Source organism: Pantherophis guttatus, chromosome 9 (genome assembly GCF_059756535.1).
Source record: "Pantherophis guttatus breed Tessera chromosome 9, ASM5975653v1, whole genome shotgun sequence".
NCBI classification, from domain to species: Eukaryota; Metazoa; Chordata; class Lepidosauria; order Squamata; family Colubridae; genus Pantherophis; species Pantherophis guttatus.
The window spans coordinates 2,452,700-2,467,315 of NC_142071.1; the positions used below are offsets into that span (position 1 = coordinate 2,452,700).

Sequence of the window (14,616 nt, forward strand, 5' to 3'; positions counted from 1 at the left end):
GACACAAAGGTATGTGAACTACGTTGTTTCCTGCAAATTGCTTCAGTCAGCGTTCCTCCTTAAATAGGCTAAGGGAGTGGCCAATTAGCTCCAAGCCTTACTCTCGAGGAGACCTCCTCCTGAGGAGCCACTCCTGCCTTTTGGAAGCTCTGCGCGCCCGTGCATCTTGAAATATTCAAGCAACTGGCTTAAAATTTTAATGGGTTATTTTAAGGGTAATGGGTTTTAATGTTTAGGGAAGCCAACTCGATTTAATTCTGCTTTTAAATTATTTTAAATTTTATATTGTATGTATTTTAATTTTGGCTGTTCACCGCCCTGAGTCCTTCGGGAGAAGGGCAGTATAGAAATTTAAATAATAAATAAATAAATAAATATTTAGAAATGTAAAATAGAGGTTGATTCTGTAATTCTACTGTGATGAAAAAATAAGTCAGATGCTCTCTGTGTCGATGGAGATTCTCAGCCACCCAGGTCGTGGTTGTCCCAAAGGTGCTTTTTTTTCCAAGAGGCAGCTGGACTTTCTGGTTTTTCTTTGAAGACGTTTCACTTCTCATCCAAGAAGCTTCTTCAGCTCTGACTGGATGGTGGGGAATGGAAGGATTTTCACCATCCAGTCAGAGCTGAAAAAGCTTCATGGATCAGAAGCGAAACGTCTCCAAAGAAAAACCAGAAAGTCCAGTTGCCTCTTGAAAAATCAGAAACCAGTATGTTTTTTTCTTATTTCTTTCTGCATTTTTTCTTTGTCTCATGGCAGAGACCCAAACACCAGCTGGCCTGCGGGAGGCACGCACGCATGCACGGCGGAGCTGAACTGGGGCGACGGCTCGCGTGCCCACAGAGAAGGTGCTGTGTGCCACTTCTGGCACGCGTGCCATAGGGTTGCCATCATGGCCCTACGCCATTTCAGACAAGTGACTGTCCACTCTCCTTTTTAAAACCTCCAGTGATGAAGCACCCACAACTTCTGGAGGAAGGTGCTCTACTGGTTAATTGTTCTCACTGTTAGGATGTTTCTCCTTAACTCCAGGTTGCTTCTCTCCTTGAGTAGTTTCCATGTCCAGTCCCTCTTGAATTCCATTAAACCTTATCAAGCGCCAATTTAGTGCCGACTGGTAGTTGACTAGATTCTTATCTATAGGCTTGAACAATAGATCATCTGAACTGGAATTGCGAGTCATCCCGATTCTTCGCACCTTGACGTGTGTGAATATCTCAGGAGGATGGTTCATGTGTCTAGCGCTCTCATCTCAAAGCCATGCTGCCCAACTTCAGGAAGGATTCCCTTTTCTTCTTCCAGGATGGATCCATGGGGAAACTTCCTCCTCCTACTTGGAAAGATGGTGTTTATACAATCCCTAAAGGAATTCGGCCCATTTTGCGGCTGATGGCTGTGGAGGTGAGCTTGTGAAACAGTTCAGGGGGCTCCAGACATCTTAGTTGGCAAGAAATTTCTCCACAGGAGAACGGAGGAATGGTGACAGGCCCAGCAATCCAGTGATATGAGAGCCTTCATCTCTTACTTATAACCATTAATTTGTAGCTTTCTGTCTGTCTGTCTGTGTATCTGTCTGAGAGAGAGAGAGAGAGAGAGAGAGAGAGACAGAGAGATACAGAGAGACAGACAGATAGACAGAGAGACACAGAGAGAGTGACAGACAGAGAGAGAAAGACTCTCTCTCTGAGAAAGACAGAGGGAGAGACAGAGAGAGAGACAGAGAGAAAGAGACACAGAGAGACACACACACACACACACACAGAGAGAGAGAGAGAGAGACAGAGACAGAGAGATACAGAGAGACAGACAGATAGACAGAGAGACACAGAGAGAGTGACAGACAGAGAGAGAAAGACTCTCTCTCTGAGAAAGACAGAGGGAGAGACAGAGAGAGAGACAGAGAGAAAGAGACACAGAGACACACACACACACACACACACACAGAGAGAGAGAGAGACAGAGGGAGAAAGACAGAGACAGAGAGAGAAAGTCACAGAGAGAGAGACAGAGAGAGAAAGACACAGAGAGAGAGAGAGCGAAACAGACAGACACACACAGAGAGAGAGAGAGGGAGGCAGAAAGACAGAGACAGAGAGAGAGAGAGACAGAGACACAGAGAGAGAGAGTGGGGAGAAAGACAGAGAGAGAGACAGAGAGAGAAAGACACACACACAGAGAGAGAGACAGAGAGAGAGACAGAGACAGAGACAGAGACAGAGACAGAGACAGAGAGGGGGGAGAAAGAAAGAGAGAGACAGAGAGAGACAAAGACACAGAGAGACACACAGAGAGAGAGACACACAGAGAAAGACAGAGAGAGAGAGAGAGAGAGAGAGAGAGAGAGACTCTGTATTATATACGTGGAAAGAAGGATCAAATAACTACAAACCTATATATATATATATATATATATATATATATATATATATATGTGTGTGTGTGTGTGTGTGTGTGTGTGTGTGTGTGTGTGTGTGTGTGTGTGTGTGTGTTTTCTCAGGTTTTCGCGGGTGTTTGTATGTAGGTCTTTGGTTATTCGGGTCTTCTCCCACGTAAAATTGGAAGTGTCTTGGCGACGTTTCGACGAAGTCTCATTCGTCATCTTCAGGCTGGTGTTCTCGGCTTCGTGCTTCCAGGAGCAAACTCCTGGAAGCACGAAGCCGAGAACACCAGCCTGAAGATGACGAATGAGACTTCGTCGAAACGTCGCCAAGACACTTCCAATTTTACGTGGGAGAAGACCCGAATAACCAAAGACCTACATATATATATATATATATATATATATATATATATATATATATATATATATATATATATATATATATATATATATATATATATAATTATAGCAAAGTAATATTTGTAAAAACATGGTGACACTTAGCCCTCGAACCCAGATAAAGCCTTAATCTTGCATCAAGGAATCAAGAAATATGTATAATAAATCAGTATGGAAAGTGGGGAAACAATGAAAGCTACTGTAGACATACAGTATTTAACAAGACAGGGAAAATTCAGTCATTCAGCAAATCGACAAAATTTTAAAAAAATGTGTTTCTAAATCTCCCCATAGATTCTTGCCTGGGGTCTTCGAGACATGAAGAATTACAACCTGATGATTGTGAACAATCCCAGCCTCATCGTAGAGTGTGGAGGGGAGTCCATTCAGACAACAACCATTAGGAACTTCCAGGAATACCCGAATTTTTCAATCAACGTCTATCTCATGAAAGTGGTGAGTGACATGAGCAAAGCTTAAGAAACTGAGGGAAGGGCAGAATACAGGCAGTCCTTGGTTAACGGCCACTTCTTCGGCGATCGTCCGAAGTTGTGACAGCACCAAACGAGTGGTATTTACAACTAGTCCTCTAAACTCTGATTGCCGCTGCACTCCATGGTCGTGTGATGGCAATCCAGGCACTTGGCAACCAGCTCACACCACAGTTGCAGGCAGCATTGCAGTGGTGGGTTTCAAATTTTTTTACTACCGATTCTGTGGATGTGGCTTGGTGGGCGTGGCGGCATGGCTTGGTGGGCGTGGCAGGGGAAGGATACTACAAAATCCCCATTCCCACTCAGTTATGAACTGTGTTATCTCAGAGGGATCGCCCCCTTCGTTGACTCTCTTGAAAAGGTTTTATTTATTTATTTATTTATTAGTCATATTTCTATGCCGCCCACTCTCCGAGGACTCTGGGCGGCTTACACCAAAGACAGTATACTAAATAGCATATTGGCCCCCAAAATCTGGGTCCTTATTTTACCCACCTCGGAAGGATGGAAGGCTGAGTCAACCTTGAGCCGGTGAGATTTGATCCACCGATCTGCTGAACTAGCAGTCAGCTGAAGTAGCTGCAGTACTGCGCTCTAACCACTGCGCCACCTCAGCTCTCGCTTCCTTTTTCCACCTTGACTTTCTGCAGTACCTGCCTGTGGACGAAGATTATTCCCCTCCCATTGAGCTGAAGGTGATTGATCACCGAGATTTTGGATATAAGCCAGTGGTGGGACAAGCAACAGTCAGATCTCTGAGTCAATATTACTGCAATCCGTTGGAAGAAAGCAAAGTCCACAATTTACCGCCCCGAGGTATACTTGATAAACGTCTTAATAAGTCAGTTATCAATAAGTTATTCATCAAATAATTTAGGATAATAGGAGCACGAAATAGTCATAAGTATGCGACAGACTGGGCATAGACATAGTCTTAATCCTTTCCATGCTAACTATTTTTTAAAATTTGGATATCATTACTCAGATGAACTCTTAAAGTTGAATTGGCACAGTCAGCTCAAATTTGGGTGGGGGGGGCTTGCAGTCTATCTACAACTAAGGTTAGGAGAAGCCAGTTGAGGTACTGGAAGTTTCACAAAAGCTCTCCTGAACTTTCTGAAGGAGAAAAAGAGATCACTCATTGGACTATATCTCCTAAAAAAGATGAATTCTGTTCCTGCTCAAATGTTTATGAATTTTCTCAATGTGTTTCCCCCCACCCCACCCCAAAACAGTCACTAAAAAGGTGAAGACGAAAATGGTAAGTATCCTTATTGTTTGGTACAACAATCATCATTTTGTTTCTTTTCTTCTTTGTGATGGGACCTCTTGTTTAGCAGAGAGAGAGAGAGAGAGAGATAATAGAGATAATAGATAGAGATAGATAGATAGATAGATAGATAGATAGATAGATGATAGATAGATAGATAGATAGATAGATAGATAGATAGATAATAGAGAGAGATAATAGAGATAGAGATAGAGAGATGAGGGAGAGAGAGATGAGAGAGAGAGAGAGAGATAATAGAGATAATAGATAGATAGATAGATAGATAGATAGATAGATAGATAGATAGATAGATAGATAGATAGATAATAGAGATAATAGAGATAGAGAGATAGAGATAGAGAGATAGAGAGATGAGGGAGAGAGAGATGAGAGAGAGAGAGATGAGAGAGAGAGAGAGATAAGAGAGATGAGAGAGACAGAGATGGAGATGGAGAGAGAGAGAGATGAGAGAGATAGATAATGATATATATAGATAGCTAGAGAGGGAGATGATAGATAGATAGATAGATAGATAGATAGATAGATAGATAGATAGATAGATAGATAATAGATAATAGAGATGATAGTGATGATAGTGATGATAGAGATAGAGAGATAGAGATAGAGAGATGGAGATGGAGAGAGAGAGAGATGAGAGAGAGAGATGAGAGAGAGATAAGAGAGATAAAAATTCTGACTGGCCTTGCCCCTGTCTATTCTCTGCCTCCCGAGTCCCAGCTGATCGGGAAGAAATGGAAATTTTGCAGTATCTTTCCCCTGCCACGCCCACCAAGCCACGCCCACCAAGCCACACCCACAGAACCGGTAGTAAAAAAATTTGAAACCCACCACTGGATTAACAGAATAATTCGTCATCATCATTAACATCACCATCATCAAATAAAAACTCAGTTGACCGAGTTTCACGTTTAATGAATAAAGTATGTAATAATAAATAATTAAGATTAATTCCACTGCTTCTTAACAGAAATTGAGCAGCTTTAAATTATGGTCATGGAGGAAAACAAAAGAAAAGAAAGTAAGTCAAGATTTCATTTTGACATTGCTGGGTTTTTGTGACACAAATACCTCCATATTTGCAGATCTCCCCAAATATGGATCCTGGGTTTTTTTCCCCTACCCAAGCATTTCCTTGGAGATTTTTTTTTTTTTAAATTTTGATTTATATGCCGCCCTTCTCCGGAGACTCAGGGCGGCTTACAATGTGCTCAGCAATAGCCTTCATCCTTTTTGTATATTTATACAAATCATCTTATTGCCCCCACTACTGGGTCCTCAATTTACCTACCTTAGAAAGGATGGAAGGCTGAGTCAACCTTGAGCCTGGCGAGATTCGAACCTGCAGTAATTGCAGGCAGCTGTTCTTAATAACAGGGTGCTTTAGACCACTGTACTACCAAGGCTCCTTATTTTGCTACCTGAGAGAGAAAGGCCAAGGGTGATGTCCCCAAATCAAGAGGGGAAGTCAAGTATTTCCCCATGTTAAAATTGCACTTGAGGTAGGAAGCCCTTATTCGAACATTGCTTTCCATGACAGGGCTCAAAACCTGGCAACTTTAAGACTTATGGACTTCAACTCTTAGAATTCCTCAGCCAGCTGTGACAGTTGGACTATGATCTGATTGGACCATGTGATGGACTCATGGGGGAGTCCAAAGAACAAACTTTACTTTTAACATGGAGAAAAACCACAGAAGTCGGTTCAGAGTCGGCTTTTCACCAGATGTGCCAATATGACATGCCTAATAAATCTATACTTTGAGGAGCGTGCCTGCCTCAGGGTTTTGATTGTGTTGGGTGTCTTACTTGGAATCCTGACAGTCAATGCAAGGAAGTCTTTTTGACTTAGGTTCAGGGGTGGGCTGCTGGGGGTTCGCAAGGGTTCGGGAGAACCTCTAGCTAAGATTCTGTACAGTTTGGAGAACCGCCAAATCCCACTCCGGGCTGGCCCCGCCCCACCCCGCCCACCCATCCCCTCCCAGGACACCCCACGCGGCCCGTTTTGGATGCAGGTAAGTGCAGGGTGCATGCGGAGTCTTGGGGAGGGTGAAAAATGGGCCTATCAGAACTTTGGGAAGGCCAGAAACAGGCCTGTTTCCAGCCTCCAGAGGGCCTCCAGAGCCTGGGGAGGCTGTTTTTGCCCTCCCAGAAGCTTGAAAAAAGCCTCCGGAGCCCGGGGAGGGTAAAGGCCATGCCCACCATGGCCACGCCCACCCGGCAACTGGGCAGAGAACCCCCTGCTAAAATTTTTGAAGCCCACCCCTGCTTAGGTTGGAAAGAAAGCCAGCCCAAAGATGAAGTACAGATCATTCCATTTGGGAAAACATGGAGAGGGCCATGACCAAGCTCCTTTCTTTCCTTTTTGACAGACCGATGAGGAGGAGGAGGAGGAGGAGGAAGAAGAAGAAATTGATTGGTGGAGCAAGTACTATGCCACAATGGGAGATTTATCAAAGAGCGGACATTATCTGGAAAAGGGTTATGATAGCATAAAGGTGTGCTTTTAAGAGAACTATCATAACAATAGGGGGCAGGCAAACCATTTTCACAGGAAATACCAGCTCCCAAGTTCCCTCAGAGACTGTAGGTGACTCAACTGTTTTTCACTTCATTAAACTCCCACCAAAAAGATCTCCACTTTCCTCTGAAGCTTGGTGCTGGTCTCCACATCCAATGAATTTGAATATTGTAATACAAATATTCCAACTGATTGTTTAATAATCTACAATAATTACATCTGCAATATTGAAGATGTAACAGTACAAATAGATGTACTACATCTACAATGTTGTAGATTTAATAATCTACAGTACAAATATTCCAACTGATTGTTTAATAATCTACAATAATTACATCTACAATATTGAAGACGTAACAATACAAATGGATGTACAACATCTACAATGTTGTAGATTTAATAATCTACAATACAAATATTCCAACTGGATTGTTTAATAATCTACAATAATTACATCTACAATATTGAAGATGTAACAATACAAATAGATGTACTACAATGTTGTAGATTTAATAATCTACAATATAAATATTCCAACTGATTGTTTAATAATCTACAATAATTACATCTACAATATTGAAGACGTAACAATACAAATAGATATACTACATCTACAATGTTGTCGATTTAATAATCTACAATACAAATATTCCAACTGGATTGTTTAATAATCTACAATAATTACATCTACAATATTGAAGACGTAACAATACAAATAGATGTACTACAATGTTGTAGATTTAATAATCTACAATACAAATATTCCAACTGGATTGTTTAATAATCTACAATAATTACATCTACAATATTGAAGACATTATTATATTATATTGAATATTAACAATACAAATAGATGTACTACATCTACAATGTTGTAGATTTAATAATCTACAATACAAATATTCCAACTGGATTGTTTAATAATCTACAATAATTACATCTACAATATTGAAGACATTATTATATTATATTGAATATTAACAATACAAATAGATGTACTACATCTACAATGTTGTAGATTTAATAATCTACAATACAAATATTCCAACTGGATTGTTTTATAATCTACAATAATTACATCTATAATATTGAAGACATTATTATATTATATTGAATATTAACAATACAAATAGATGTACTACATCTACAATGTTGTAAATTTAATAATCTACAATACAAATATTCCAACTGATTGTTTAATAATCTACAATAATTACATCTATAATATTGAAGACATTATTATATTGAATATTAACAATACAAATAGATGTACTATATCTACAATGTTGTAGATTTAATAATCTACAATACAAATATTCCAACTGGATTGTTTAATAATCTACAATAATTACATCTACAATATTGAAGACGTAACAATACAAATAGATGTACTACATCTACAATGTTGTAGATTTAATAATCTACAATACAAATATTCCAACTGGATTGTTTAATAATCTACAATAATTACATCTACAATATTGAAGATGTAACAATACAAATAGATATACTATAAGGTTGTAGATTTAATAATCTACAATACAAATATTCCAACTGATTGTTTAATAATCTACAATAATTACATCTACAATATTGAAGACGTAACAATACAAATAGATGTAGTACATGTACAATGTTGTAGATTTAATAATCTACAATACAAATATTCCAACTGGATTGTTTAATAATCTACAATAATTACATCTACCATATTGAAGACGTAACAATACAAATAGATGTACTACATCTACAATGTTGTAGATTTAATAATCTACAATACAAATATACCAACTGGATTGTTTAATAATCTACAATAATTACATCTACAATATTGAAGACATTATTATATTATATTGAATATTAACAATACAAATAGATGTACTACATCTACAATGTTGTAGATTTAATAATCTACAATACAAATATTCCAACTGGATTGTTTAATAATCTACAATAATTACATCTACAATATTGAAGACGTAACAATACAAATAGATGTAGTACATCTACAATGTTGTAGATTTAATAATCTACAATACAAATATTCCAACTGGATTGTTTAATAATCTACAATAATTACATCTACAATATTGAAGATGTAACAATACGAATAGATGTACTACATCTACAATGTTGTAAATTTAATAATCTACAATACAAATATTCCAACTGGATTGTTTAATAATCTACAATAATTACATCTACAATATTGAAGACGTAACAATACAAATAGATGTACTACATCTACAATGTTGTAGATTTAATAATCTACAATACAAATATTCCAACTGGATTGTTTAATAATCTACAATAATTACATCTACAATATTGAAGACGTAACAATACAAATAGATGTACTACATCTACAATGTTGTAGATTTAATAATCTACAATACAAATATTCCAACTGGATTGTTTAATAATCTACAATAATTACATCTACAATATTGAAGACGTAACAATACAAATAGATGTACTACATCTACAATGTTGTAGATTTAATAATCTACAATACAAATATTCCAACTGGATTGTTTAATAATCTACAATAATTACATCTACAATATTGAAGACGTAACAATACAAATAGATGTACTACATCTACAATGTTGTCGATTTAATAATCTACAATACAAATATTCCAACTGGATTGTTTAATAATCTACAATAATTACATCTACAATATTGAAGACGTAACAATACAAATAGATGTACTACATCTACAATGTTGTAGATTTAATAATCTGCAATACAAATATTCCAACTGGATTGTTTAATAATCTACAATAATTACATCTACAATATTGAAGACGTAACAATACAAATAGATGTAGTACATCTACAATGTTGTGAATTTAATAATCTACAATACAAATATTCCAACTGATTGTTTTATAATCTACAATAATTACATCTATAATATTGAAGACATTATTATATTATATTGAATATTAACAATACAAATAGATGTACTACATCTACAATGTTGTAAATTTAATAATCTACAATACAAATATTCCAACTGATTGTTTAATAATCTACAATAATTACATCTATAATATTGAAGGCATTATTATATTGAATATTAACAATACAAATAGATGTACTATATCTACAATGTTGTAGATTTAATAATCTACAATACAAATATTCCAACTGGATTGTTTAATAATCTACAATAATTACATCTACAATATTGAAGACGTAACAATACAAATAGATGTAGTACATCTACAATGTTGTAGATTTAATAATCTACAATACAAATATTCCAACTGGATTGTTTAATAATCTACAATAATTACATCTACAATATTGAAGACGTAACAATACAAATAGATGTACTACATCTACAATGTTGTAGATTTAATAATCTACAATACAAATATTCCAACTGGATTGTTTAATAATCTACAATAATTACATCTACAATATTGAAGACGTAACAATACAAATAGATGTACTACATCTACAATGTTGTAGATTTAATAATCTACAATACAAATATTCCAACTGGATTGTTTAATAATCTACAATAATTACATCTACAATATTGAAGACGTAACAATACAAATAGATGTACTACATCTACAATGTTGTAGATTTAATAATCTACAATACAAATATTCCAACTGGATTGTTTAATAATCTACAATAATTACATCTACAATATTGAAGATGTAACAATACAAATAGATGTACTACAATGTTGTAGATTTAATAATCTACAATACAAATATTCCAACTGGATTGTTTAATAATCTACAATAATTACATCTACAATATTGAAGACGTAACAATACAAATAGATATACTACATCTACAATGTTGTCGATTTAATAATCTACAATACAAATATTCCAACTGGATTGTTTAATAATCTACAATAATTACATCTACAATATTGAAGATGTAACAATACAAATAGATGTACTACATCTACAATGTTGTAAATTTAATAATCTACAATACAAATATTCCAACTGGATTGTTTAATAATCTACAATAATTACATCTACAATATTGAAGACATTATTATATTATATTGAATATTAACAATACAAATAGATGTACTACATCTACAATGTTGTAGATTTAATAATCTACAATACAAATATTCCAACTGGATTGTTTAATAATCTACAATAATTACATCTACAATATTGAAGACGTAACAATACAAATAGATGTAGTACATCTACAATGTTGTAGATTTAATAATCTACAATACAAATATTCCAACTGGATTGTTTAATAATCTACAATAATTACATCTACAATATTGAAGACGTAACAATACAAATAGATGTACTACATCTACAATGTTGTAGATTTAATAATCTACAATACAAATATTCCAACTGGATTGTTTAATAATCTACAATAATTACATCTACAATATTGAAGACGTAACAATACAAATAGATGTACTACATCTACAATGTTGTAGATTTAATAATCTACAATACAAATATTCCAACTGGATTGTTTAATAATCTACAATAATTACATCTACAATATTGAAGACGTAACAATACAAATAGATGTACTACATCTACAATGTTGTAGATTTAATAATCTACAATACAAATATTCCAACTGGATTGTTTAATAATCTACAATAATTACATCTACAATATTGAAGACGTAACAATACAAATAGATGTACTACATCTACAATGTTGTAGATTTAATAATCTACAATACAAATATTCCAACTGGATTGTTTAATAATCTACAATAATTACATCTACAATATTGAAGACGTAACAATACAAATAGATGTACTACAATGTTGTAGATTTAATAATCTACAATACAAATATTCCAACTGGATTGTTTAATAATCTACAATAATTACATCTACAATATTGAAGACGTAACAATACAAATAGATATACTACATCTACAATGTTGTCGATTTAATAATCTACAATACAAATATTCCAACTGGATTGTTTAATAATCTACAATAATTACATCTACAATATTGAAGATGTAACAATACAAATAGATGTACTACATCTACAATGTTGTAAATTTAATAATCTACAATACAAATATTCCAACTGGATTGTTTAATAATCTACAATAATTACATCTACAATATTGAAGACGTAACAATACAAATAGATGTACTACATCTACAATGTTGTCGATTTAATAATCTACAATACAAATATTCCAACTGGATTGTTTAATAATCTACAATAATTACATCTACAATATTGAAGACGTAACAATACAAATAGATGTACTACATCTACAATGTTGTAGATTTAATAATCTGCAATACAAATATTCCAACTGGATTGTTTAATAATCTACAATAATTACATCTACAATATTGAAGACGTAACAATACAAATAGATGTAGTACATCTACAATGTTGTGAATTTAATAATCTACAATACAAATATTCCAACTGATTGTTTTATAATCTACAATAATTACATCTATAATATTGAAGACATTATTATATTATATTGAATATTAACAATACAAATAGATGTACTACATCTACAATGTTGTAAATTTAATAATCTACAATACAAATATTCCAACTGATTGTTTAGTAATCTACAATAATTACATCTATAATATTGAAGACATTATTATATTATATTGAATATTAACAATACAAATAGATGTACTACATCTACAATGTTGTAAATTTAATAATCTACAATACAAATATTCCAACTGATTGTTTAATAATCTACAATAATTACATCTATAATATTGAAGACATTATTATATTATATTGAATATTAACAATACAAATAGATGTACTATATCTACAATGTTGTAGATTTAATAATCTACAATACAAATATTCCAACTGGATTGTTTAATAATCTACAATAATTACATCTACAATATTGAAGACGTAACAATACAAATAGATGTACTACATCTACAATGTTGTAGATTTAATAATCTACAATACAAATATTCCAACTGGATTGTTTAATAATCTACAATAATTACATCTACAATATTGAAGACGTAACAATACAAATAGATGTAGTACATCTACAATGTTGTAGATTTAATAATCTACAATACAAATATTCCAACTGGATTGTTTAATAATATACAATAATTACATCTACAATATTGAAGACGTGACAATACAAATAGATGTACTACATCTACAATGTTGTAGATTTAATAATCTACAATACAAATATTCCAACTGATTGTTTAATAATCTACAATAATTACATCTACAATATTGAAGACGTAACAATACAAATAGATGTAGTACATCTACAATGTTGAGGTTTAATAATCTACAATACAAATATTCCAACTGGATTGTTTAATAATCTACAATAATTACATCTACAATATTGAAGACGTAACAATACAAATAGATGTATTACATCTACAATGTTGTAAATTTAATAATCTACAATACAAATATTCCAACTGGATTGTTTAATAATCTACAATAATTACATCTACAATATTGAAGACGTAACAATACAAATAGATGTAGTACATCTACAATGTTGTAGATTTAATAATCTACAATACAAATATTCCAACTGGATTGTTTAATAATCTACAATAATTACATCTACAATATTAAAGACGTAACAATACAAATAGATGTACTACAATGTTGTAGATTTAATAATCTACAATACATCTAAAATACATCTAAAATATTCCAACTGGATTGTTTAGTAATCTACAATAATTACATCTACAATATTGAAGACGTGACAATACAAATAAATGTACTACATCTACAATGTTGTAGATTTAATAATCTACAATACAATTATTCCAACTGGATTGTTTAATAACCTACAATAATTACATCTACAATATTGAAGACGTAACAATACAAATAGATGTACTACAATGTTGTAAATTTAATAATCTACAATACAAATATTCCAACTGATTGTTTAATAATCTACAATAATTACATCTACAATATTGAAGACGTAACAATACAAATAGATGTACTACATCTACAATGTTGTAGATTTAATAATCTACAATACAAATATTCCAACTGGATTGTTTAATAATCTACAATAATTACATCTACAATATTGAAGACGTAACAATACAAATAGATGTACTACATCTACAATGTTGTAGATTTAATAATCTACAATACAAATATTCCAACTGGATTGTTCAATAATCTACAATAATTACATCTACAATATTGAAGATGTAACAATCCAAATAGATATACTATAATGTTGTAGATTTAATAATCTACAATACAAATATTCCAACTGATTGTTTAATAATCTACAATAATTACATCTACAATATTGAAGACGTAACAATACAAATAGATGTAGTACATCTACAATGTTGTAGATTTAATAATCTACAATACAAATATTCCAACTGGATTGTTTAATAATCTACAATAATTACATCTACAATATTGAAGACGTAACAATACAAATAGATGTACTACATCTACAATGTTGTAGATTTAATAATCTACAATACAAATATTCCAACTGGATTGTTTAATAATCTACAATAATTACATC

General features: G+C 33.2%; 1 protein-coding gene across 1 annotated transcript in view; it reads left to right on the forward strand.

The window, feature by feature from the left end:
• The window catches only part of LOC117659269 (myoferlin-like), a 75,020-nt gene that overhangs the window by 42,428 nt on the left and 17,976 nt on the right, over window positions 1-14,616 (forward strand). The window contains exons 34-39 of the mRNA XM_087875853.1: window positions 1,301-1,399; window positions 3,072-3,233; window positions 3,922-4,087; window positions 4,507-4,532; window positions 5,530-5,580; window positions 6,932-7,057. Coding sequence (XP_087731979.1) covers window positions 1,301-1,399; window positions 3,072-3,233; window positions 3,922-4,087; window positions 4,507-4,532; window positions 5,530-5,580; window positions 6,932-7,057 — 630 coding nt within the window. The remainder of the gene's footprint in view (window positions 1-1,300; window positions 1,400-3,071; window positions 3,234-3,921; window positions 4,088-4,506; window positions 4,533-5,529; window positions 5,581-6,931; window positions 7,058-14,616) is intronic.